The 26,007-nt window shown below is 45.2% G+C and overlaps 2 protein-coding genes and 2 pseudogenes across 5 annotated transcripts in view; 3 read left to right on the top strand and 1 right to left on the bottom strand.

The window, feature by feature from the left end:
• Positions 1 to 1,099, top strand: part of LOC308568849 (magnesium transporter NIPA2 pseudogene) — a 1,620-nt pseudogene extending 521 nt beyond the window's left edge. Inside the window, exon 2 of the transcript in view lies at positions 266 to 1,099. The product of the transcript in view is annotated as a magnesium transporter NIPA2 pseudogene (transcript). The remainder of the gene's footprint in view (positions 1 to 265) is intronic.
• Positions 1,100 to 11,760: 10,661 nt separating this feature from the next.
• AURKB (aurora kinase B) lies at positions 11,761 to 16,973 on the top strand. Of its 2 annotated transcripts, none has more exons than XM_081162685.1 (9): positions 11,761 to 11,835; positions 12,147 to 12,195; positions 13,522 to 13,624; positions 13,733 to 13,772; positions 14,016 to 14,207; positions 14,511 to 14,649; positions 14,764 to 14,912; positions 15,462 to 15,636; positions 15,820 to 16,973. In XM_081162685.1, the coding sequence occupies exons 2-9, from the start codon at positions 12,148 to 12,150 to the stop codon at positions 15,991 to 15,993; spliced, it is 1,020 nt and encodes a 339-aa protein (XP_081018811.1). In that variant the 5' UTR covers positions 11,761 to 11,835; position 12,147; the 3' UTR covers positions 15,994 to 16,973. The 2 variants fall into 2 exon arrangements, with proteins under 2 accessions (XP_081018811.1, XP_081018812.1); XM_081162686.1 differs by having other exon boundaries at positions 11,777 to 11,835; positions 12,118 to 12,195.
• A 6,046-nt stretch (positions 16,974 to 23,019) lies between these two features.
• Positions 23,020 to 23,769, bottom strand: LOC308568848 (adrenodoxin, mitochondrial pseudogene; annotated as a pseudogene). The gene has a single exon. The product of its transcript is annotated as an adrenodoxin, mitochondrial pseudogene (transcript).
• Positions 23,770 to 24,052: 283 nt separating this feature from the next.
• BORCS6 (BLOC-1 related complex subunit 6) lies at positions 24,053 to 25,111 on the top strand (the record flags this gene model as incomplete). The annotated part of the gene is made up of 1 exon (XM_081162684.1): positions 24,053 to 25,111. The coding sequence occupies one exon, from the start codon at positions 24,053 to 24,055 to the stop codon at positions 25,109 to 25,111; it is 1,059 nt and encodes a 352-aa protein (XP_081018810.1).
• Positions 25,112 to 26,007: the final 896 nt, after the last annotated feature.

The raw sequence follows: 26,007 nt of genomic DNA, 5'->3' as shown, positions 1-26,007 counted from the left end.
TCCTTGGTACCTGAGGCCGCAGGGGTTGGAGGTTGTCGCGAGCAAGTTGCGCTCAGCGCTGCTCCTTGGAGGAGACTGCAGCCCCCACGCTGGCACCTTGCGCTGGAGAGGCGCGCGTGGCCTCAGTGAGGGTGTGTGCGGAGGTGACCAGAGCCGGATAGCGGAGGGAAAGCCTCTCCCTGGGCTTGCCAAGTGGGATTTGAACACTGCATCATATTGATATCCTCCAGCACCTGCATTTATCTGTCCTGTGGTAAATTGGGAGTGAGGTGGCCAACTGTGCTGCGTAAGCCTTTGCACCAGCAGCCCTAGAGACTCCGTTCGAAGCTCTCAGCGTCCTTGTGCCATTCTTTCTTCGTACCTTCTAAATGACAGGCTTAATCTTCATTGGAAAATTGGATGTTTGCTAAGTATTCTAGGATCTACAGTTATGGTCATTCGTGCTCCAAAAGAAAAGGCAGATCAAGACTAAATGAAATGTCTCACGAGGATCCAGATTTTGTGGTCTTTGGGACACTTGTGGTCATTGTGTCCTTATATTAACCTTCCTGACGGACAGACAAACATTCTCTGTACATAACAATCTGTTCCGTGATCGGGGTGTTTTCTGTCTCCTGTATTAAGGGCCTAAGCATTGCTATCGAAGAGCTGTTTGCTGAGAAGCCTGTGCTTGAACACCCCCTGAGCTCTGCTGAGTCCCGCAGTCTGTGTGAGCACGCAGATCAATTACAGGAACAGGGCCCTGGACATATTCAAAATTTCCGTCGCGACTACCATGTCTTCTTTACATTAGTTTTAACTTTTTCAGCTCTTCTTTTTAAGGGGTGGCAGGATATGCCTTTTGATGATGTCATTGGTACTCTTAGTGATTTCTGCACAATCATTATGGGAATATTCTTGTTGCATGCCTTTAAAGACGTCAGCTTTTAGTCTAGCAAGTCTTCCTTCCTGAATCTTTTCAAAAAGTCGAAAAAGCAATGAATGGCAATCTCACTAATATGTATGAAGTTCTTAATAATGAAGAAAGTTTAACATGTCGAATTGAACAGCACACTGATGAAAATATCTCCTGAAGAATGGAAATCCGACAACTTTTTAAGAAAGCTGCAATTAAAAGGTTAATCTGTAATTGTTTATAGTAGTTTATAAAGTGAATTTGAGTTTCAAAAAACAAAAATAGTATCCATTATGTTAAAAAAAAAAAAGTCTTTTAAGGAAAACTATTGCTTATATCATTTATACTCAGAGTAAAACTAAGATAAATATATTGATAATTTATTAAAATTTAAAATGAATAGTAGTTTAATTTAAGGTAAAACCACTAATACAAAAAGACTGTATTAGGCGTGCTTACAGAGAAGTTTTTAAAGAGTGTGATAAGGAGAAAAGTAGTTCAAACTAGAGAGCTAATTGTCCTGTAACTTTAAGAATGCATACAGTTTCAGTGGTAGGACAGTAATGTCATTTCAGGAATGGAGTCACTATCAGGAAAGGCAAGAGTGGGAAAATGTTGTGGAGAATTAAGGGTCCATGTCACTAGTATGATGGGAGCAAGTTTGATAAGGTGGGAATTTTTTGAAAGTCAAGACTCAGGTTGTAAGTTGGTATTGAAGTTTGAAGGGCACTGAATATTATGCTGAGAGGTTTACAACAGGTAATCAAACTGGTTTTTACCCAGATAATAACATTATCATATCTGCACTTCAACAAGTTATCAGTGCCCACATGAAGAAAGATTTTGAGATAAATTGGGGGCAGGGAAAACATTTTTAATAATCTGAATGAGTAGACATGAGTGTTCTGTAGCAGTGAAAAGGGAAGCAAAATAATAAAAAGGGCCTTTCAGAGGTAGTATTTATGGGATTTGGTTAAAGATGTCCTTTTAGGTTTGGAGACATGGGGAAACTGAATATTGTTATCATAGTTTTATTTCTGCTTTGTTGAAAGTAGACTGATATCATCAACTGGAAGGAGCATAAAAAAAGAAATGAGTTTTAGTAAAAACATGAACATTTAGTTAGGGATAAAATTTAACTTTGAAGAGACCAGACTTTGTTGTCATTCAATTTATAGCTCCTATGATGGGAATGGAGAAAATTGTCACAGGAGGGATGATAGAATAGAGAAAGAATAAGAATACCATGCTTTCAACTTTGAGAAGCACCTACGTTTAAGGCATTCCTATTGCTTATTGGAGGAAAAGCTCAGACACCGTAGAAGGCAAAAAAAAAAAATTTATTTTTTTGGATAAAATTAAGAGAAGAATCAGGAGAATAAAGTGTAATAAAAAATATAATGAACATAATTTTAAGGAGAAGGAATTTTATGGCCAAATGATACAGATAGTGTACTTTGAAATGCTGAAAAATAATCCAGTGTTGCAAAATTCCATTCAACTAATTGAAACTTGATAACAGGTTTAACTTGATATTTAAAGAAAATCCAGTGGTGGTGTATATATTAAATTAAAATGCTATATATTACTTCCTATTTAAAAAAAAAATAAAAGAAGAGTAGTTGGCCTAACTCTCAAGCTCACATTCTAAATTTCAAGTGTACGTCTTACTTCAAGTAAACTGCATTGTGGCTAAATTGGCCATTATTATGACCGTTCTCTATGTGTATTAGTCGTTATCCTCACCGTTCAGTATGATTAGACGTGTTCGTTGAAATAAATTTGCAAACACAGAGGGACGACAGCACAAAACCGACACAACCCGCGTAATCCCTCCTGGGGCCTTGGCCTCCTGCCAGGTGCCTTGTCCTAGACATAAGCGTGCGTTTCCTGTCTCCGCTTGACACTGAGCACGCAGCTTTCGCCCGCGTCCCGCACCAGCCAGGGAGTCGGGCCTAGGTGTTCTGCTTCCTTTCGCCCCCCCTTTCTCGGGCCTGTGGATTGGCAGGGCTTTCCACGCGGAGCCCGCAATCCCGAGCGAAGGTTACAGTGCGACCTTTCGATGGGAAGAGGTGAGGGGCGCGTCGCACTGGGGTCACGGAGCGCTGGCCAGTTCGTGTGGCGCCGGGCCCGGTCCCAGGGACGTAGGGGAAAAAGTTTCAAAAAGGACTTGCGTTGGCCGGGAATCGAACCCGGGTCAACTGCTTGGAAGGCAGCTATGCTCACCACTATACCACCAACGCCAACGACAACCGCCCTCTCTCCGAGGTACTTAACGCTTAGACTCGCCCCTACGGTTGCGGCCTTTGTGACGTAATTACCCGGCCGAACCGGGGCCCAATGAAGAGAGGACAGGAGGCGGAGATCCAAGCAACGTGCGCTGTCTTGGGAGCGCGCACGCGTGAGAAGCTCGGCTCCCATCACCGCTGGTGCGCCTCAGCCACCCCACGAGAGACCGTGGTTATACCCAGTCTACAGCCGAGAAACCTAGGAAAAGGGAGGCTAGGTAATGGCGCTTCGAGTCACTGGCAGAGCCGGGATTAAATCTAAAATTCGTCTAGGGTGCCAGAACTGCAGCGACGCCATAATGGGTTTATGATCCCCAGAAGTAAATCTCAAAGACATAAAACAGCTTCTATATTGCATGAGCTCAATGTGTCTCAAGGTTTAAGAATTGGGCCTTAATCTAAGCGTGCTTAAGCACAATTTCTCCGGAGGAGAAGGTTTAAGTCCTATGTGCGCGGGCAGGTGGCCCACCTGCGGCTCCGGGAATCAAGCCCACGAAACCGTAGGGGCGGGGCTTGAGGGTAGACTCCGCCCCTTATTGCTTACAATGTTTACGTTCTCAGGACCCGTCAAAACTCCTTGCTCCACAGGTTTGGTGGCGCAGTGGTAATGTATCTGGTTGCAGTTGAGAAGTCTGCAATGTTCGAGTCGCGTCATGATCACAAAAGTCAGGTGTTTTCAGTATCTCATAAATTTGCAGTGACCTTTTTCCCAAAAGAAAAACCCCCACAAAACCTGATCTTATTAGTTAAGAAAAATATTGTATAAACCTCATTGTAAAACTGATTTTATTAGATAAGAAAAATATAAACCTAATTGTTACTGTAACTTTCTTTCCTAAAGTGTCTGAATTTTCTCCTAAAATACAAATTTTGGAACTTTTATTTTCATCTTAACTGTTTCCATCAAATCAACTAATTACAATAGTAGTACCTTTAATCTCATAGATATTTCAGGTATTCTAACAGAAATTGTTAATGGTCCCCCATTTTTGTTTACAAAATGTATTTGGAGTCAATAAATGTTCCATATTGGAAAGAATATAGCAATAATGAACAATTTTAAAGTAATAGTAATTTATACTCATTGTGCTAAACCAGTTTTAAATTTTGGCAATTTAACTTCCACTAATGTTTATAATCTTGCACCCCAGTATTTTAAATTATCATTGTAATAGAAATATGATTCCATAGTCCTTATAATTATAATTTTAATGACCACCTAAAATTCTATGAACTCTGTAAACTACAGTAGTTCCCCTTTCTCCACAGTTTTACTTTCTGAGGGAGGTTTCAGATATCTGAAGTCAACTGTGATCTGAAAATATTAAATGGAAAATTAACAGAAATTAAAAATTCATGTTTTAAATTGCCCACAGTTCTGAGTAGCTTAATAAACTCTGGTGCCACCCACTTTGTCCTGCTGGGATGTGAATCAGCCCTTTGTTTTCCATTGGTGTCTGAGGGGGACTCGTTGTAGGACTCCCTTGGATGCCAAAATCCTCAGATGCTCAAGGTTATATAAAATGCTGTAGTAGTAAATAAAATTAAATGCTAATTTTTTAACATGTTCATTCTTTCCAAATTACTTGTAAAGTTTAATGGAATCCCCACCAAAACTCCAATGGGATTTCATTTTTTAAATTTGGGTGATATCTAGTTCAAGTAAATGTTTACTGAAGTATAACACACATACAGAAAGTGCACAAATCCTAAGTATAGAGGTGACTTAGCTCTGCCTCACTTTTCTAAGAATTTCGTAACTGTTCTTCTCAGCTCCTTTTTAAGCAATGGTTGTTTAGCAGCATCGGGCTTGGTGAGACAATATATTCTCCATGGAACTGAACAGGAAGAGTTATTGAACCTTTCTTTATGAACTAGTTTATTGTCAATTTTTAAAACATATCTCATGTGTGCTTAGGAAGAATATTTATTTCTCTCCTTGCTGAGCATAAATTTATATATAAGCCAGAGAATATTACCTGTATTTTTTCAAACATTTTTGCTTATTTCTCCCGTAGTATCTAATTTCTCAGAAAAATATGTTAAAATCTCCACCTACATTTGTTGTTGGTTTACTTATTTATTTCTGTAGTTATGTCAGTTTTTGCTTTATTTATGCTAAGGATACCTCATTAGCTAAAAATATGTTCAGGGAGAGATAAGCTGGCAGCGCAGGTAATGATGGTACCCACCACCTCCCACAACCACATCAAAATTACAGCTAAACTACAGAACAACCATCATTCAGAGCCTCCTGAAATCCAGCTGAACAGAATTCCTACAACCAGAAAACTGAAGAAGCATCGAGACTGGTAGGTGGGGCGGAGATACGGGGTGGAATCTGGGCTGAATCCCGGAGGTGGTGGCTGTGGCCCCACACCCAGGTGCCAAGGTTTAAAACCCGGAGGCATGGAGGGGTATCTTGGTTGGTGGAGGTTTCCCAGAGGAGCAAAGGGTCCTACATCTGGCCCCCCAGCCCAGAATTCCAGTGCCAGGAAGAGAAGTCTCCACAACTTTGGGCTGTAAAAACCAAAGGGGATTGTGGCTGAGTAAGACCAGGCAGCTCCTCTTAAAGGGCCAGTGCACGGACTTACTCAGACGCACTCCCTCTGAGCTGCAGCGCTGGGCAGCAGCTTGAAAGGAACCTGGGACATTCAGCAAGGAGCTAACTTGCCTGGAATCAGGGTGAAAGCTGGAGGGGCAGCTTTCTCCCAGACAGAAGAGTTGGCAGAAGCCATTGTTCCTTTGATGATCCCTCCCCGCACAGTGCTGGCAGGCTGGTGCCCTATCTGAATCTCCATCAACCTCATTCACACATTTCGCCCAGCTGTGGTGATTCCAGGAGACCCCGCCCCTCCCTGCTTGCAAGCTCATGCAACCCATTTCCAATGACTTTTCTATGCAAGTGACCTCTATAGCCCCATGCTTAGGACTTTCCTAAGATCTCTCCAACAAGCAGCAGCCAGCCTCAGTGTGCCCCATAATTCTTGATAAGTATCTCCAGGCATAGCGCTAGTGGTAGCCTGCATTGGTTCATAGCTTGGCCTCTCCTGGACACCTCCAAGCTCAGCACAAGTAGCAGTCATCTATGGATTGATGTATAGCTCATGCTGGGCAGCCTTAGGCAGGGTGCAGGCAGAGGCTGACTTTGCACCTCCAAGGAGGCCCCAGGGACAGTGCACCCAGTGGTCGGCTTCGACCACACTGTATTATAATCCTACCACATCCACGAGGGACACACTCAAGGGGTGCACTCAGTGAACACCAAAGCTCCACTGAAGTAAATCCTGCTCCATAGGGGAGTCCAGCACAGCAGCTCTTTGGCTGTAGTTGCAGCTGGTCCTCACAGCCAATTGGCTTGGGCGTCAATTCTTCCCAGTGACGCCAATAGCAATCAAGGCTCAACTACAACAGGACAGTGCACACAGCCCACACAGGGGAGCACCTAGGAGGCCCAGCTCAGGTGACTGGGGTGGCTGAGCCACTGGGCCCTACAGGACACTTACTACACAAAGCCACTCTACAAATTCCAGGAGACATAGCAGCTCTACCTAATACATAGAAACAAAGGCCAGGAAGCAGCCAAAATGTGGAGGCAAAGAAATATGTCACAAATGAAACAACAGAAGAAATCTCCAGAAAAAGAACTAAATGAAATGGAGCCAAGCAAGCTAACAGATAGAGAGTTCAAAACAATGGCTATAATGATGCTCAAGGGTCTTAGTAAGACTATTAAGGAAACTAGTGAGATCATCAATGACATAATAAAGTACCAATCAGAAATGAAGGCTACATGAACTGAAATGAAGAATAATTTACAGGGAATCAACAGTAGAGTAGAGGATGCTGAGAATCAAATCAGCAATTTGGAACATGAGGAAACAAAAAACACCCAACCAGAAGAGCAAAAAGAAAAAAGAATCCAGAAATATGAAGACAGTGTAAGGAGCCTCTGGGACAACTTCAAGAGGCCCAACATTCATATTATGGGGGATCAGAAGGAGAGGAAAGAGACCAAGGAATTGAAAACCTATTTGAAAAAATGACAGAAAACTTCCCCTACCTGGGGAAAGAAATTGACTTACAAGTCCAGGAAGCACAGAGGGTCCCAAACAAGAGGAACCCAATGATGCCACAGCAAGACACATCATAATTAAAATGCCAAAGTTTAAAGACAAAGAGAGAATCTTAAAAGCAGCAAGAGAAAAGCAGTTAGTTACCTACAAGGGAGAACCCATACGACTGTCAGCTGATTTCTCAACAGAAACCTTGCAGGCCAGAAGGAAGTGGCAAGAAATATTCAAAGTGATGAAAAACATGGAACTACAACCAAGATTGCTCTACCCAACAAAGCTATCATTTAAAATTGAAGGTAAAATAAAGAGCTTCACAGATAAGAAAAAGCAAAAGGAGTTCATCACCACCAGACCAGCACTACAGGAAAAGTTGAAGGGTCTTCTTTAAGAAGCAGCTAATGAACAAAAGAATCTGATGAACTAAATAGATCCAGAGACATTGACGCATGCAACAGGTGATCATATTTCAGAGGAAAGAGGGAAGGGGGGTGGAGGGGGGAAGAGATTAACCAAAGAAGTTACAGTATATGCATATATGCATAACCCATGGACACAGACAATAATGGGGGGGAAAGCTGGGGAGGGGTGGGAGGGAGGTAAAGGGGATTAATGGAGGGGAGGGAAAATGGGACACCTGTAATACTTTCAACAATAAAGATAAATTTAAAATAATAAATTTTTAAAAATATATATATATGTTCATGACTATATTCTACTCATTGTATCCTAGATGATATTCTGGCTATGGATTCTATTTTGTCTGAAATTAAACTTACAACCCCTGTGTTCTTGAAAAAAATAAATAAATAAAATTTTTTAAATGCTGTAGTATTTGTGTATAATCTATGCACATTTTCCCACATACTTTAAACCATCTCTAGATTACTTATAATACCTAATATAATGGAAATGCTTTGTAAATAGTTGTCATACTATATTGCTTAGGAAATAATGACAGGGGGGAAAAATCTGTAGATGTTCAGTACAGATGCAACCATGCAATCATCTTGGGCCTAACTGCATAATACACGTCAGCAACAACATAACGTGTGTTTTTTTTAATATTTTCAATCTGCAGTTGGTTGAATCCATGGATGCGAAACCCGTGGATATGGAGGGCCAACTGTATATACTATGTTTTTTTCTATACATACATACATACCTTTTTCACTTAAAGGAAGCACTTTACAGCTTAATTTTGGCACATCTGAATTGTTGGCATCACTACTTTTATGCTTTGGAGCCATTATTAAGTACCATAAGGGTTATTTGAGCACAAACTCTGCAACATGGGAACAGTCGATCTGATGACCAAGACGGCTACTAAGTGACTAAGTAGTAGGTAGCATATACAGTGGGCCCTCTATCCGAAGGTTTAACATCTCAAATTAAACCAACTGCAGATTGAAAATATTCGGGGGGTAGAAAGCTACAATTTTGTTGACGTGCACTATGGAGTTAGGCCTACAATGGTTGCGTCTGTATTGGACATGTAAAATCCTTTTCTTGTCGTTATTTCCTATTGTGCAGGATTCAGTACTACCTATGGTTTCAGGCATCCACTGGGGGATAGTCTTGGAACTCTCCCTGCTAGAAAGGGGGGACTACTGTATTAAACAATCTTTGTATTAAACAGTCTTCTAAAGGTAGACATTTTGATTGTCTAGTTGTCTGCACTTTTTTCTTATTATTTAAAATGTTACCATGGACATCTTTGTACATTCTTATTTCTTTGCCTCTTCTGATTTAGGTCCATGACATAAATTCCTGAAACTCCAGTTTCAGGGTTAAAGGTTCTCCATAGCAGTACAACTAAATGTACTGCTGTCTAAAAGGCTATGTTACTTTTTCAAGCAAAAGCAATCTTCCTTTTGTTTTCTTCTTAAATTAATTATTGTTTCTATTATTGCCTTCTTGTATTCACAACTTCAGTCCAAAGTTTCTTTTTATGTTTTAATCATCTCTGATGTTCTCTCCATGCCAACTTGAAGCAGAACAAAAGGGTATTAAACACAAATGCTACCTTCTCAAGACTTCTCAGTAGTCACTAGAAGCCCAGAGCCACATGCATTTTTGCTGCCTCCAGTATATTTGAAAAACAAAAGCAAAAAAATCCAGTCCAGCACAATAGGAAAGATAAGATATAGACCTTATCTTTCCTAGTGGGAAATTTCTTTCTTGCCATCTCTTTCCTTAATGAATAGTGCCTTTGTTAGTGTAAAAGGCTTGAACTGCTGACGAGGAATTTGGGTCACCCGCACCAGCAGACGCCCACCTGCCCAGGCTGGAATCCATGCCTCACCCTCCTCTCTGCTCTGCTCTCTGGCCCATGCCCCACTTTCTGCCAGAGTGGTCACTGGGTCACGTGTGCCAAGACGGAGACAGACAATCACCTAGCCATTTTTGCAGAATTTGTGTGCTGGAATTGAGAACTGCTGATGATTTAGCAAGGCGACAGCCCAGGGTTTCTGGTTACCTAAAGAGGAAGGCTTTTGAGGCAAGCAGTTGGCAGGCTCCTTGATCTTGGGGAGTGGAGTTGGGCTTACCCTCAGCAAAAATCTCCAGAAGCATAATGATTTTTCACAAATGGCAACAGTGTGGCCATGATCCTCGTATCTCTATAAATACTTCATCATGCACAAGTCTCTGACTTTTTAAATCAATCATGGGCTCCCCAGAATGAAACTGTAAGTAACCGTGGCACACACCTATTTCTACCACCATTTGTTTCTTTAACTGTTGTGTCTGGAAGAGATGTCCACTTTACTAGCCTCCTTTGCAGTAGTCATGTGACACAATTCTGGCCAAACAGAAATTTATTGGGTACTTCTAGAAAGGCTTCATTCAGCTTTTCCTGATAAAAGAGACAGACAGTTGGCAACCACCTTGCAATCATAAGGGAAATGTTAAGAGAATCACACACAGAGGACAATCCAGATCTCTAACATTGTTCAGTTCCTGAACCAACTACCTACTTTTTGATTTTTTGTTATGTAAGAGAAAATAGCTCTCTATTGTTTATGCTACTGTTAACTGAGTTTTCTGTCACTTGCAGCCAAAAACGTCGTGAAATGATCAAGAAATCCATAAGGATGTCTTTGATTTATATTTGCTTGACACATATGAAATTCATATTTTGTAAATCAAAATGATCAACAGTTTTGCAACATTCAACCTGCAGATGTGTGCCAGTTAGTATGGTTTTGACAGCAAATAACAGAACACTTTAATTCAATGCATTAGTGAAGGAGGCCTTGACTCACATAAGAAAAGTACTGAAATAGGAATCCATAGGCTCAGCAATATCATCAAGGTCTTAGGTTCTTCCCAGGTCTCTCATCTGCCTTCTGCAATGTCAGCTTCATTCTCAGGCTGCTTCCTTTAGGTGCACCAGCAGCAGGATTGCAGGCTGCATGCTTCCTTGTCCACTTCCATCAGGAGAAAAGGAGTTTCTGCTCAGCATTCTGGAGAATTCTAAAATTCCCACGCAATGCTCCCCTTAGGTCACATGCTTATCCCTGAATCAATGACCATGATCTTGGATGATCTTGAATAAAAAGGTGCTGACTGGTGTAAATCAAACAGGTTTCGCTCTGGGACCTGGGATAGGGTCAACTTCCTTCTCCCAAAACTCTAGGTACTTTCAGGAAGTGGGAATCACTCAGGGAATGAATGTGTACCCTTGGCCCTCCATTATGCCCCAATGTCCATACAGTCAAGTTAGGGATTTGGAGTTGGCAGCAACAGAAACAGACAACACAGAATGGGGAGACAGGCAAAGTTGGAGTGTTATTTGAAGAAAGAGGAAGGGTGCTGGACAGGCAACACTATTTAAAATATCTACCAGTTATTTCATAGACGGTCCCAAAGTGTATTTATTTAACCCAATAATGAAATTTGGGGTTGTAAGGAGCAGAGAAGAAGGGAGCCTGACAGAATAGTGAGAAGCGAGAGTGGGTCCAAATAATGTGGCCTTCATCAGGAGACGCAGAGAAAGGTCTGCTGGTGGGAAATTCCTACTAGGGATGTGAGCGAAGACTTCAAGGAACGAAATAGTAATGACACAAGAATAAACACACAAGCAAACGAACAAAGAGTGTAACAGAAGAGAGTCCAGAAATAGGTCCAAGTACCGACGATGACTTCGTATATCAAGGGTAGCATTTAAATTCCACTGGGAACCGTGTAGTTTAACAAACGATGCTGGCACAACTGGCTCTCCATCTGGCAGAAAACAAAGTTAGACCCTAGTTCATACATACACAAGGATACATTCCAGCTATATTACAGATTTAATTTTTTTTTTAAAAAAAAGGACATGAGAATTTTTGATTGGAGAATAAGGGCAACTTTTCTAACCCAGAGCCCAAGCCTGCGGTAGTTCTCATGCCGCCTCTTCCATTGGCCCCTCGTGGGCAACGTCACGGGACATACAGCCAATGAGAATTGAGCATGGGCGGCGCGCTCGGCCAATAGGGCCAGGGCGGGAGATTTGAAAAGGCCTCCGAGGGGGCCCGGCCGGGTCGATTCAGTCGTTTGCCAGCTCCCTGGAGGTTGGCTGTGCCACGGGCCTCGGGTGAGCCGATCTCCTTTCGCGCCGAGAGAGGGCTGGTGATCAGGCAGGTCGGGGGGTCCGTTGGGTGGTTCCGCGCGCACTTCGTCCGGCTACTGAGCTCTCAAGGGCAGAGGGTCGTGGAAATGGGTGGGGCGTGTAGCAGGGCGGGGGCGTCGGGGCCAGTGTGCTGACCTGCTCCCTTTCACCAGCCCCAGGCAATCGCTTTCGGCTAGATCGGTCGGACCTCTCCCTTTCTCGCTCTCTCTTTTTTTCTGCTTCTTACCGCTCTGTTTCCCTTCTTAGCTCAGCTCTCCTCCCTCTTTCCTTCTAAGGATGACTCAGAAGGAGAACGCCTTCCCTTGGCCCTACGGCCGCCACACGGTAAGGGCTTTCCCATTTACCCTTCCCCCACCCCCATGGTGAGTTCCTGCTTGGAGATTTGAGATCCAGCAGAGGGAGATATTCTAAGCACTTCCTTCTCCATTAGCTCCAAGAGTTCACTGGCAGAATTTGGTCTGGTTATTATTTGCAGCCACATCCTGCCAACTTGAATCTGACCAGCCTGTGAGGACCTGCCTCTGCAGGGCTGAACGTACTTGCTTATATACAAATGATAACTGTGACTAAGCAGGCAGGGTCGGGCCGTCAGGCCATGATTCCCAGCCCTTGTCCTGAAAGAAATAGGCTTAATAATTTGGAATTTATTTTAATGACTGGTGTAAGATAAGGATCTAAGTAGATTTATTTTCCACTTGTTCCAACACCTTTCATTGAAGAGCCTACCCTCCTATTTGAAATGCCACCTTTATTATTATATTCAATTCCCACATCTATGTGGGTCTATTTCTTGACTCTATTTTGTTCAACTTGCTTATTTGTAAATTCTATACTAATATCACTGGGAACAGGTTTTTAGGGACACTGAGGCTTTCTTCCTCTCTTGGCTAAAGAAGGAAGGAATCACACAGGCTTTGCTCCATTTGTAGGGCTTGGGTATCCTGGAAGGTCCATCTTTCCCCTTGTCTACCAGCTCCCCCCCTCATGGAGCACTGAGTGAGTTTGTCAAGAGCAGGGGCTGAATGAGAAACCATTGTCACTTCTACAATGGTCACTCCCAAAATAAAGTTTTATGTATTACCCAGAATTTGAAAGTGAGAAGTGGTCCAAGGCCATCGGAGAATCCCTCAGTGTCCCCAAAGCCTGTTGCAAAGGGGTAAATACTAGTATTTGCTGAACATTCAAGGTCTCAAGGACCTTATCTAAGCCTTAATAGACTGAGATTTTTAGGGGACTATGAGAATGTTTCTGTGCTAAAACCCCTTATATTATGGATGTTTCATTACCCCAGCCTTCTATTGCCCCCTGGGGTGGAGAGCTGGGTGAATCAGTTAAGAACAGGACTGTAGAGATTGGACAGCTTCATGCTTGAGAATGTGATGTGGGCCGGGGCCAAAAGGTGAAATGTTAGGTGTTGGGGTAAGTCCTTTGCTCCTTATCTTAAGCTGACTTAGCTTGTTTATTAATAATAAATTAATACGGGGTTCTGAGCAGACTCTTGGGGCTGAGTAGCAATATTGTGGTCTCAGTGTTCCTCTTTGAGCTGCGGTTGGGCGGATGGGCAGCAAGTGCTGAAATGCTGCTTGCAGTACTTTCCAACCTGGTCACTGGGACAAAGGCATCCTCAGAGCTCCCTGTGCTCCTTCTCAGGCTCAATCTGGCCTGAACACCCTGCCACAGAGAGTCCTCCGGAAGGACCCTACCACCCCATCTTCGCTTGTCCTCATGAGCCGCTCCAACGCCCAGCCCACAGGTAACTGGGACAAGGGGAAGAGGACTGACCTGAAGGGACTAGAGTCTGGGAATTGTGCAGGGAAGAAAATGTCAAAGGACAGTCTCAACTTACCTGTTCTTTTCTTAGCTGCCCCTGGCCAGAACAGCAATGGGACACCCAACTTAATGTAAGTGCCCAATCCGTGGGGTGGCAACAGTGGGGGTGGGACAGTGAACAGGTAGGAAACGAGGGAGGTGGAAGCTAAGGGCAGGAGAAATAGAGATTTAGGCAAGAAAGCCTGATCTATCTTCAACTCCCTTGGAAGAGAAATGGGGCTGAGGGAGGGATGGGCTGAGGTGCAGAGAGAAGCCAAACACCTCAGGTGGCCCACAAACCCATGCCCAGCTGCCTTCCCCCACTTTCTAATCAGGAGATCCTTCACAATTGATGACTTTGAGATTGGGCGTCCTCTGGGCAAAGGCAAGTTTGGAAATGTGTACTTGGCTCGGGAGAAGAAAAGCCGTTTCATCGTGGCGCTCAAGGTCCTCTTCAAGTCTCAGATAGAGAAGGAGGGTGTGGAGCACCAGCTTCGCAGGGAGATCGAAATTCAGGCCCATCTGCAGTACGTTCAATGCCCTCTGAGCCAAAGCCCCTCTGCTCCCTCCCCCAGCTCCTCTTTCAACCCCACCACATCCAGAATGTTTTCTCTGCAGCTGTGGCCACTTAGCCCCACTGAGCTCTCAATCCCAGCCAGAGCCTTGAATCCAGAGAGCTGTCTCCAGTTCCCCCTTAACACTTCCAACCCTGCCTCGTGTCCCCAGCCTTGTCCAAGTTTGACCCCAGTTTGCCCTATATGGGACCTGTCATCTTTCCCATTTCCTTATGCCAGGATGCCGCCTGAGGCCTCCTCTGTCTCTTCTCCCAGGCATCCCAACATCTTGCGTCTCTACAACTATTTCTATGACCGTCGAAGGATCTATTTGATTCTAGAGTATGCCCCCCGTGGGGAGCTCTACAAGGAGCTGCAGAAGAGCCGCACTTTTGACCAGCAGCGAACAGCCACGGTTGGGAAGGGGTGGGCACCTGGGACGCCTGCATGGGGCCAGAGGCTGGAGGAGGGATGCTGCTTGCAGCTGGAGGTCCATCCTTGTCTGACTGCCTGTCATTGGCCTTCCCAGATCATGGAGGAACTCGCAGATGCTTTGATGTACTGCCACAGGAAGAAGGTGATTCACAGAGACATAAAGCCAGAAAATCTGCTCTTGGGGCTCCAGGGAGAGCTGAAGATTGCTGACTTTGGCTGGTCTGTACATGCCCCCTCCCTGAGGTAGGTGTGCCAGGAGGCCAGCCCTGGGTGTGCAGCTGGGATGTTCAGAGTAAAACCACTCCAAATCTTGTTACCTAGAAACATTTGGGTTGGCCTCATGTAAATACATAGACATAGCAATCTCTTTACAAAATAGGAGACTCACAGTTTTGTTGCCCAGACTTTCTATTCAATATATTAGGACCCTCTTGCCATTGAGAATACTCCCATATCATTTTTAACGGCTTCATTGTATTGCGTAGTAGAGTTGTAACCTGATATATTTAAGCAGGACATGCTTGATGGACATTCAAGTTGTCTCCATTTTTTCCTTTAATTCTAAGGTGAATATTGCCTTCTTATCTGATTATTTTAAGATATTAAGACATATCCCTCAGTGTGGAAATGCTGAGGCAGTGTGGAAACCCACCTCTGGGGCTTTGGTTTATATCTTCACCCCACTGCTACCCCACAAGCCCTGTCGGAACCGGGTTGGAACACTCCTCTGGTGCAACCTGGGGTTTGGCAATTTGCCTCTGGGATCCCTGCCCACTCCCCTACCCCACTCAGGAGGAAGACAATGTGTGGCACCCTGGACTACCTGCCTCCAGAGATGATTGAGGGGCGCACGCACAATGAGAAGGTGGATCTGTGGTGCATCGGAGTACTCTGCTATGAGCTGCTGGTGGGAAACCCCCCCTTTGAGAGTGCTTCACACAATGAAACTTATCGGCGCATTGTCAAGGTGCGAGGGCTGACCCCAAGTGTCTGGCTGGGGCTTTGTGCTGGCTGCAGGGGTCAGGGGCTAGGGGTGTGAAGAACATAGTTGTGGGGCCTTTGTAACTCTCCAAATAGAATGGGCAGTCAAGGACAAAGCAGCCAGGATGAAGCTAATGAGTCCTTTCTTCTCCTTTCTCTGCTTCTGCAGGTGGACCTGAAGTTCCCCCCTTCTGTGCCCGTAGGAGCCCAGGACCTCATCTCCAAGCTGCTCAAACATAACCCCTCAGAACGTCTGCCCCTGGCCCAGGTCTCAGCCCACCCTTGGGTCCGGGCCCACTCTCGGAGGGTGCTGCCACCTTCAGCCCTTCAGTCTGCCCCCTGAATCATCCCTGTCATTTACACAGTTGCATCTATATTTGTATGTCTGTATATGGATAGTTGGAAGAAGGGGTCTCTGGCCTGTTTCCTTATCTGTCCTCTACCTCTTTTTTATTTAATAAAGGCTGAAGCTTTTTATAATGATGAGTATAGATGTTTACAGGTGGAGACTTTGCTAGAGAGGAAGCTGTCCCCCATGGGGAGGAACCTGGGAGTTGTCCATGCTGGATACCAGGGATGGCTACTATATTACTGCCCTGGTAGCACCCTTCCCTCAGCTCCCAGCCACCTTGCCCCCACTGTCTTTCCTTTCCTCTGCTCTGTCTCCCAGCGTGTGGAGGTGCTGGGGACCTCAGCTTCATTCTGCTAAGCCTAATCTCTGCCCACCTCTTACTTCTCGCTCTCAGTTGTCTGACCTCTAGTCTTTCTCCTGGTTCAGTCCCTGCCAGCCTTGGAGCAACTGAACAGTGCTGTGCCCCAGCAGGTGTGCTTTTCTGTTTGTCTTACTGCTCTAGTCAGGATCTAGTACAGGAGTGAATAGAAGCAGTACTGATGGTGTCTCGTTCCTAATTAAGGCTTCACCCTCAGGTGGCAGGCTTACCCTCATTTTGCAGGTGAGGTAACTGAGACACATGATCTGCCAAAAGTCACATAGCTAGTAAGTGGGGGAGCCCAATTTTAAAACTCCACATTTAACACCATGCTAGAATGGTATAATGCTGCCTTTTCACAGCACATACAATTATTTTATATATATTATATCACAGAAGTGGAACAAGAATTACAGTTTTTGCTGTTATTAAGTATAATATTAAAAAAATCCTTTATTGGGTTAAAGTAGGGCTATTTTCTCTCTACTTTGCTAAGGGGTTGGGTTTTTTTGTATCAATAGGTGTTGCCTTTCATCAAATGCTTTTTCTGTATTATTTGCTCTTTTAATCAATGTGGTGAAATACATCAATAAATTTTCTTATTTTTGTTTTATCTGTTTTTCATGCTGTATTTGATTCCTAGAGCTGCAATAACAAAATACCACGAACCTGGTGATCTAAAACCAACAGAAATTTACTCTGGCAGTTCTAGAGGTCCAAAATCAAGGTGTCCATAGTACCACACTCCCTTTGAAGGCTCAAGGGAAAAATCCTTGCCTCTTCCAGCTTTAGGTGGCTCCAGGCATTTCTTGGTTTGTGGCTGCATAACTCCAATTTCTGCTTCCATCTTCACGTGGCCTTCCCTCTTCTGTCTCTGTCTCTCCTCTGGGTCATAAGAACACTATTCATTTGATTTACAGCCCGCCCAGATAACCCAGGATGATCTCAAGATCCTTGGTTATATCTGCAAAGACACTTTTCCAAAGAAACTGCACATTCATAGGTTCATTGGACATAGACATATCTTTTGGGGGAGGGCCACCATGCAATCCACTACACATGCCCATAGATTGAAACAACTGATATTATAAGGCTATTTTTTCTTTAAAAAAATCAGTCTGCTCATTTCTCTACTCCAAGATATTCAATTCCAAATCTTTTTGCTGTTTTGTTTTACTTTGCTCTTAGTATTTACCATCTATTTCCAAATCACATGCTTCTGTTGCTATTTCATAATTCTTCAATTTTAGGTATTACCTATTGTTTACCTGCTATAAAGTTTAAGGATTTAACTCTTACCCCTCTGCCACTATGTATATGTACACATTCTGACCCTGCACCCTGATGTAGTTACATCATGCTTTTGGTTAGATTTGTTCATTTGACAATAGTTATTGAGTGCCTTAGACATTCCAAGCTCCATTCTAAAGGCTGGAGATAAAACAGTGAATAGAAAAGAAAAAAATCCTCTGTGCTCATGGACTTTGCAAATCTAGAGGATCAATGTCCAGTGTTTGTATTATCATGAGATGCTAGCCAAGCTGACTCATGCAGATTCTGGTGTTTTTCTGTCTTTTGACTGTCCCTGAAGTCGCCTAATTTGCTCAATCCCCTGCGTATAGATCACTAATCCAGCTCCAAGTTCTCCTTCAGTGTGAGCGCCTAAAGCTATCAACATCCATCAAAGTGTCATTTCATTGCACCACGCAGGCCTGATATGGAGTATAGTATTTTGTATTTTTCAGGTCTCAATATTCTCTACCTACCATTATGATTCCTTCTTGGATCCAGGAGTATTTCAAACGTGTTTTTAAAATTCCAAACTCAGGGGCTTCCCCCTACCTGTGCTCTGCCCCTTTTCTCCTTTGCACTCACCACTAAGCCTGCCTGGTAAATGCCTAGGAAATGTTCAATAGATTTGCCCAGTTGCTTTCCAAAGTGGTAGGGCAACTCACACTGCCACCAGCACTAATGGAGGGTACCCACTTTCCTGCACCCTCCTCCAGTGTGTTGGCTTTTCCACTCCCCAAGTCACCAAAGCTCCTTGAGCATGCCACATTTGTTTCCACCTCAGGGTCTTTGCACTTGCTCTTTCCTCTATCTAGAATGCCATTTGCAGCCTATTTTGAGCCTGAGTCCTGATTTTGTTGAGCTCCTAAATTAACCAACCCACATCAATATTTCTCTCCCTTCCTCTAAAAATCAATAAAAGCATATCCTCAGGTGAGGATAAAAAATTAAGTTAACTAACCCTGGTGTCCTTGGCCATTTTTCTCTTATTACGTGTCTTTTGCTAACTTACTTGTAAAGACAAGGGATATTAATTTGTCATATACTTTGCCAATTTTTTTTTTTCCTTTCTGCAATTTGTCTTTCAACAGAAAGTTTAGAGTGGTTTTTCTATATTGAAGTTTTTCAGTTTTATGTTGTCAAGTGTATCATCTTTTTCCCTTATGCTATTTGACTTTTGATTTTTCTTTAAAAAACCTTTATCACCCTAAGCTTATAAAAAAAAGAAAATGCCCCTCTGTCCTGGCTCGTGTGTCTCAGTGGTTGAGAGCCACCCTATTGTGTAGTACAGGCCTTTTTGACCAAAAATATTTTTATAAAATATTGAAAAGAATATTCCAAAGCCTCAGAGTATGCATATGTGTGGAAATATGAGTCACATCAAACACCCAGGAGTGACCAACAGTTGGTGACAGTGATAGGCAAATAGGAGAAGTGAGCCCTTCCTGGGAAGTGAGCCACTTCCCAGCAGCCTGCATGCAAGAGATGGCAAACTTTATTTGTAAAAGTCCGGAAAGTAAGTGAGGCTTTGCAGGCCATCTGGCCTCTGCTGAAAGTACTAAACTCTGCCATTATGGCACAAAAGCAACCATAGACAGTACACGAATGAGTGAACATGGCTGTATGCCAATCAAACTATGGACATTAAATTTTGAATTTCATATAATTATATGATTTAATATTCTTTAGATTTTTCAACCATTTAAAAATATAAAAAACTGTCCCAAATTATACTTTGAAAACAAAGGTGTCAGCCACTTCATTATTGTAAATACTTTTGCTCTGTAATACATATGGCAAGAAGTAACAGGACCAATGTCATTAAATTTCTTTAGCTACATTGAGTTTTAAGCAATAAGATTTGAAATATAAGAACATTAACACTTAAGCATGAAATAGAGCTTTTTGTTTTTTTCCTACATTACAAGGTAAAAATTTGTTTCTTAATATTTGTGTTTATGTGGCTTAGGAAACTTTTGTGCCATGAATAAGTGGTGTTTAATCAAATCAGACAACACAGGCATATAGAATAAACTTGATTAAAAAACTTACATAGAAGAATATAATATTAGACATGACATAAAGAATTGAGTTTACTTGCCTGGACAACTTGGGTTTGTCTGGCTTTTGTTTTTCTTATTTAAAAAAAATAAATGTATAGTAAACCTCCCAAAATTAAAATGTAAAAAAACATTCTTAGCTCACAGGCCATATAAAAACAGGTGGAAAGCAGAATATGGCCCATGGGCCATACTTTACTGACCCCTAATGTAGTGGAAACTGGTAGTTCCCCCACAGCCTCTCCTCCCACCCCCATTGTGTTGCAGCTATTTGAGTGGGGGGGGGAACTGACCTACCCCTAGATCCAGAAGGAGCATAATTGTGTTAACCTAATCAATTAATTGGTACCACCTTGACAGAGTGATTGCTTCCAGACCCAGGCCAAAGTCAGTCAGACATGGTATTATACCGGCCAAAGTGACTACACTGAGTATGTGAGCCAGTTTATCCAAAGAGATATGAAGGGAGATTAACGGGCTTTTGGAAAAGATGCATCCTTGTTCTTCTGTGAAGACTAATAGGAGCTATTCTCTTCTCCCCTTCTGGAAGGTGTGGGAGTGTATCAGCCAGGGTTCCTGTTGTATGGGTGAAAATTAATAAACAGAAACCTCATCTAAAATGGAGTTGGGAGGCTAGAAAAGAGAACTCATGCAGGTGTCACTCAACACACAATACTGACCCCCTACAGGAGGAGACTACCTTGCTCTCAGACTGGAAGTGATTAACTTACTACTTCAACTGGAGGGAGAAAATATTTCCTTTTTGCACTAACAGCTCAGCCAATGTGAGACCACCGTAACTCAGCCAATGAAAAGTCATTATACTTCCAACTTTTAGTTTCCTCCAATAGACTTTTTTTAACAGCCCCTCCCAAGTTCATAAAAGAGCAATTCCTCTCCTTTGTTTCTCTGGACTTGCATGTGGTTTGCCATTACACAGCATGTAACAAATTGAAATTCTTTGTTGCTCCAAAGGAAACCCATTTTGCTGAAGATATACTACTTAAGGTCAATACATGCAACACAAAATAAATTGGGCTCATTTAAGCAGAAAAGGAACTTATGATAAGCATCCAGGGTAACTGACAGACTCTCTAGGAGTGCCAGGAATTTCTAGGAGGACCAGGCTTTGAGTCTACATAGCCAGGAAGAATTTTACTGCAGAAGGGGTACAGTAGACCACGGTGGAGCCTGAGTCATGTACTAGGGAAGCTGGGAAAGGAACTGCTTGGTATTCTGGCTTTTGTAGTGGGAGATGGGATCTGCCTAATGAGGTGGAAGAGTTCTCAAATGTTGGGATTCAGATCCTGGGAGGCCAAAAAATGACAAATGACCCCTGTTGTGGATTGAATGTTTTTGTCTCTCCAAATTCATATGTTGAAGTCCTAACATCATGTGATGATGTTTGGAGGTGGGCCTTTAGAGGTAATTAGGCCTAAATGACATCATGAGGATGGGGTACTCAAGATGGGATTAATGTCCTTTCTCTGCATCACAAAAGGACACCTCTAGAAGGTGGGTGTCTGCAAGCGGGTAGGAGAGGCCTCACTAGGAAGTGAATTAACTGTTAGATTTGAACGAAAGCTTAAAGTTCCTGAGCCCCCCCCCCATGAGAATGTAAACTTTTAGGTAAACTCATTTCGCTAGCCACATTCTGTTTTGCTTGACAACTTTCACTCCCTGCATGACAACGTATCTGAAGCAACAACCTGTTCCTTAAATTCAATAGCTTTCTACTCCTACTCAAAAAACCCAGACTCGGGCACCAAAAAGTTCCCTCCCTACACCCTGTAAAGAGACTTCCTCCCAACCACTGGGGCTGACGACACTTGGAGCTCAGCCCATGTGTATTCAGATTCTTTAACCATCTATATTCAGATGTCCTAATAAAATTGCCTTTACCTTCTCACCTGACCTCATGAGTTCCTCCTCAGCAAGCCTAACACTGGCACCTTGGGCTTCTCAGCCTCCAAAACTGGGAGAAATGTCTGTTTTTAAAGACATCCAATTTATAGTATTTTGTTACAGCATCCTGAGAAGACTAATATAACCCCCAAAGAATGACAAATGATAGCCCTTTTGACACCATGAGGAAGCCCACTTGAGATAAAGCTGTCCCAGAGACAGAAACCAAGTGCTTCATGACAGCCTTAGGGAACTGAATGTAGGCTCCGCTGACGTCCACTCTGTCTTGAGACCATTATTGCATGACAGTCTCAGAGAAAGGGAGGAAAGCTTAGAGTAGACTTTTGGCCTCATGGTATACTGTCAAGAATCTGGGTGCAAGTGACAGAAACACATCTTGAATGAGTTCAAGCCCTCCCCCCAAAAGGGAAATGAATGACTTGGGGTCATTTTCTTAATAAATACTTATTGAGCACCTACTATATACTAGATACTCTTCTGAGCACTTGGAATACAGATGAAAACAAAACAGACAAAATGCCTTACCCTCATGGAGCTTACATGAGCAAGTAAGCAAAATACATAGCGTGTCATATGGTGATAAGTGCTACAGAGAAAAGGCAGAGAAGACAGAGAAGACTGGGAATTGCTGGGGAAAGTGGTACAATTTTAAACAGGTTGTAAGGGGAGGCTTCACTGAAAATGTAACATTTGAATAAGAACCTGAAGGGGAGGAAAAAAGAGGAATATCCAAGTTGGAAATTTTTCTTGGAACTCAGCTTCAAAAAAAAAGGGCAGGAGCAATTGTAAATCCCTGAGGTGGGAGCATGTCTGTCCTGTTAGAGGAAGAATGAGGAGGAGACCAGTGTGGTTCCAGCAGGACCAGTAAGAAGAAGGAAAAGACAAAATCAGAATGGTACCAGGACTCTGATCTTCATGTAAGGACATTCACTTACTGAACATTTTACCTAGTGGCAAAACCACATGCCATCCTCCAAGGGAAGACTCAAACCTGGGGGGGGAAGGAGAAAGAACAGAGTGGCAAAAGCACAGGAAAGCCCTTAAATCCACTTTGCTGCCCACCGTTAGTCACTCTGGATAGTTATCTGCTAGGTCTGTGAGCTGAGGACGACGGTACGAACCATTCGTGTTCTGCCGATAACTGTTTTCATCCTTTCTGATCAACTAGGTGAGGTTCAATCCCGATGGTCCAAGCAGGATATACTATTTCCATCCAAAAAACCTCTCTTGGGAAACGCGAGTCCTATCCCTGTGGTGTGGTTGCTAAGCAACAATTGTGGGCGTGGCCACTGTGGGCGAAAGAGTCGGAGCCCCGCCCCTGGAGGACTCGAGTACTTCGGGACCTTGGGGTGTGTGTGTATAAACATTCCTATTTATTCTATTTTAGGGGTTCTTGCCCATATCGATGGATTATCTGGCATCGGACAAGGCATCAGGTACTTGACCAGTCATTTTGTCCAGACTGTCACATTTGGCAGCCCAACCAGGATCTGTTAGCCCGTACGCCAGATCTAGCATGTCGTTCTCCTCATCAGTGATCGCGTCTAATTTTTCGTATAAGTGCTTCTCAAAGATGAGGTGGCAGGTAGAGCAAGCCAAGGTTCCCTCACATGCACCATTTAAACCATCAATATCTAGATTATTTTCAGTCACAAAATCTAGCAGAGAGTCACCGACTTTTCCTTTGGTTGTTAATATGTGACCGTCTCTGTTTAAAAAGCGGGCTGTTATTTTATCTTCTGAGCTGCAACGCGCCCGTGCCGACATGTTCAGCTGCTGCGTCGCCGCAGCGCCGCCGCCCAGGTGAGGCTCGGCGCTCCCGCCCGGCCCCTGGCTTCCAGGGAGGCTGCCAGCTCCCGCGTAGGCTCCCGCGAGCAGCAGCCACCGACGGGCCGCGCCGCCAAGGGCCAGAGAAGAGGCGCGCAGAAGCGGGGAGCCCCCTCCCCCCCGGCGGCCATGGCCGGCGGTCCAGTAACCACCGGATGCGACGCAAGCCGCACAGCAGCTGCCGCGAGAGGCTTCCCGAGAGTGGTCGCCCTGCCGCGCCGAGGCCTGACGCCCGTGAGCAGCGGCGAGGGTCCGGGCAGGCGGGGTACCTGAGAGGTCCAGCTCGTACCGCTCGCCCCGGGACATTGATCTTTAAAATCCTCCCCCTCAACTTTTTAGAAGGGCGAGGCGACTACAGCTGCTGCCACCTTATCTCCACCCCGCTGGCTCTCACTTGTGCCCGGCTGTTCGGTAACAGCTCTTCTTCCGGGACTTCCTGGTCGCCGTGACCAATCAGAGTGTTGTTCCGTCCTTACCAGTGTCAGCCTGCAGCCCATCAGCGCGCCTCTACCAACGCCCCTTAAAGGCGCCGCCGACGCCTCTGGAGCTGGGGCGAACCCGTTCCTTGGTTCCTGTCCCCAACTGCAGTATGGAGTCGTCCCGGGGACGGCCTGGGCCCAAGGCGGACCTTCTGGTTCTGGGGGGAGAGGAAGCCGCGATTTTCGGCAGCGGGCCAGGCCGAACGCCCTCTGAGCCGCCCTCAGGCTTCCGGGTGTCGGAGGAAGAAGAGGCCGAGAACGTTGGAGGCTCGAGCTGCCACCCCAAGGCGTCCCCTAAGGCTTCGAGCTGCAGCGTCGTCCACCGGCCGGAACGGGAGGCTCCAGAGAACGAGCCCGGCCGCACAGTTACGCCGTCTGGACCCGGGAGCCGCCGGGGGGCGCCGGGTCCCGAGCACGACCTGCACGGGCCTTCCATACACAAGGACCCTGAGCCGCCCGAGGACAAGCCTGCATCCGAAAAAATCTGCCGTCGAGGGAGCTTGGGAGGCGGCGGGATGGATGTTGAGCTGGAGGAGGAAGACGACGAGGGGGCGGCCGGCAGGGCTGGCAGATCGTTTTCTAGCCGCCTTCAGGACAGCCGCAGCCTGGATGGGCTGAGTGGGGCGTGTGGCGGCTCCGGGTCCCCAGGGGGTGCAGAGTCTGGCGCGGGGGGCGGGCGTCGCGCCACCATCTCCAGCCCCTTGGAGCTTGAGGGCACTGTCAGCCGCCAGGGCGACCTCACTCACTTTGTCGCCAACAACCTGCAACTCAAGATCCGTCTGAGCAGCACCTCTCAACCCCCGCCCCCTGCCCCTGCGCCGCTCTGTTCGGCGCCCTCGTCCACTCCGGCCATACCCCCCATCGACCCCGACGTGCTGCGGGACCTGGAGCGGCTGAGTCGTGAGCTGGGCGGCAGGGTGGACCGTCTGCTTCGCGGGCTGGGTGGCGCGGTGCAGGAGCTGACAGCACTGAGCGTGGGCTGCATCCAGACCTACCGCGATGCCGTGGATTCCCTAGGCGAAGCCGTGGACATGAGCATCAAGGGGATGTACACCCTGCTGGCGCGCTGCGAGGAGCTGGAGAGGGCTCTGCAGCCAGTGCAGGGGCTGGCGCGCCAAGTCCGGGATATCCGACGCACCCTGGAGGTGTTGGAGGCTCTGTGCAAGTGACCAGAAGGGCAAGAGAGGCGAGGCCAGGCCAAGCCGGGGCCCAGTAGGCTCCTAAGGACTCTTCAAGGAGCTCTGGTAGCGAGATGGATATATCGGAGGCTCCTTCAGATGCAGTTAGCAGGCCTGTGTCCACTCACTGGGCCCTATTCAGGTGTATATGGGGAAGTTCTAAAGGTTTTCCTGGTGGGAGGGGATGATGCTCAGCTTCTACTCAGTTGGCCATCTGCAGCTACCTTGTTCTCCCCAACTCTCTTTCCTAGCTAAAGCATCGTCTTTGGGAACCCAGAGCTTCAGGTTTGGGCTTAGGAGACATGACTGCCACATGTGATCAAGAAAGGAGAACAGAAGAGGCCCCAGCCCGCACTGTGGCCACTGTGACTCCAGTGACCACATCTCAGGTGCCAGGGACTATGGGACCTTGATTTGGTCCTTGGCCACACACCATGCAGACAAGGATGCACACCTGTGGATGGATAACCTCCTGCTTCTGCCCACTGGCCCGGTACCATTCCATCTCAGCCAGAACCAGGGTGGAGCTAGAAGGAATGCATTGCATGGTAGAGGGGTGAGTTGGGAGTGGTGTCACTGCTCTCAGGGTTCAGTAGAAATGTTGCTGGTTTTGAAGCGCACCTGTTGTGCAGTGTTCTAATCAGTTTTGACTTTCTGAGTTTTTGTGGAATTAAAGTGTTGCTGCTGCTAAGGCTGAAGCTGTGTCTGTGTGGCGTTACCGGGATTGATAAGCCAAAAGAATGGGAATAAGGGTTCGTCTTTTTCGTGGAGCAATCTTGGGTCTGGTGCAGGGAGTGAGGTGGGGGGTCCCAGGCTACATAGGGAAGGATATGTATGGTTCCTGCTCTTAGGCAGCAGGTCTGAGAGGAACTGCAGTACACAGATAT

Source organism: Miniopterus schreibersii, assembly GCF_964146895.1.
Source record: "Miniopterus schreibersii genome assembly, chromosome: 16".
NCBI classification, from domain to species: Eukaryota; Metazoa; Chordata; class Mammalia; order Chiroptera; family Miniopteridae; genus Miniopterus; species Miniopterus schreibersii.
Note: the sequence above shows the minus strand (reverse complement) of the source record. Positions and strands in the feature narration are given on the sequence as shown.

Coding starts and splice junctions, on each gene's coding strand:
- AURKB (XM_081162685.1), top strand. CDS start 12,148: ATGACTCAGAAGGAGAACGCCTTCCCTTGGCCCTACGGCCGCCACACG. Junction 12,196..13,521: donor GGCCCTACGGCCGCCACACG/GTAAGGGCTTTC, acceptor GCTCCTTCTCAG/GCTCAATCTGGCCTGAACAC. Junction 13,625..13,732: donor CTCCAACGCCCAGCCCACAG/GTAACTGGGACA, acceptor TTCTTTTCTTAG/CTGCCCCTGGCCAGAACAGC.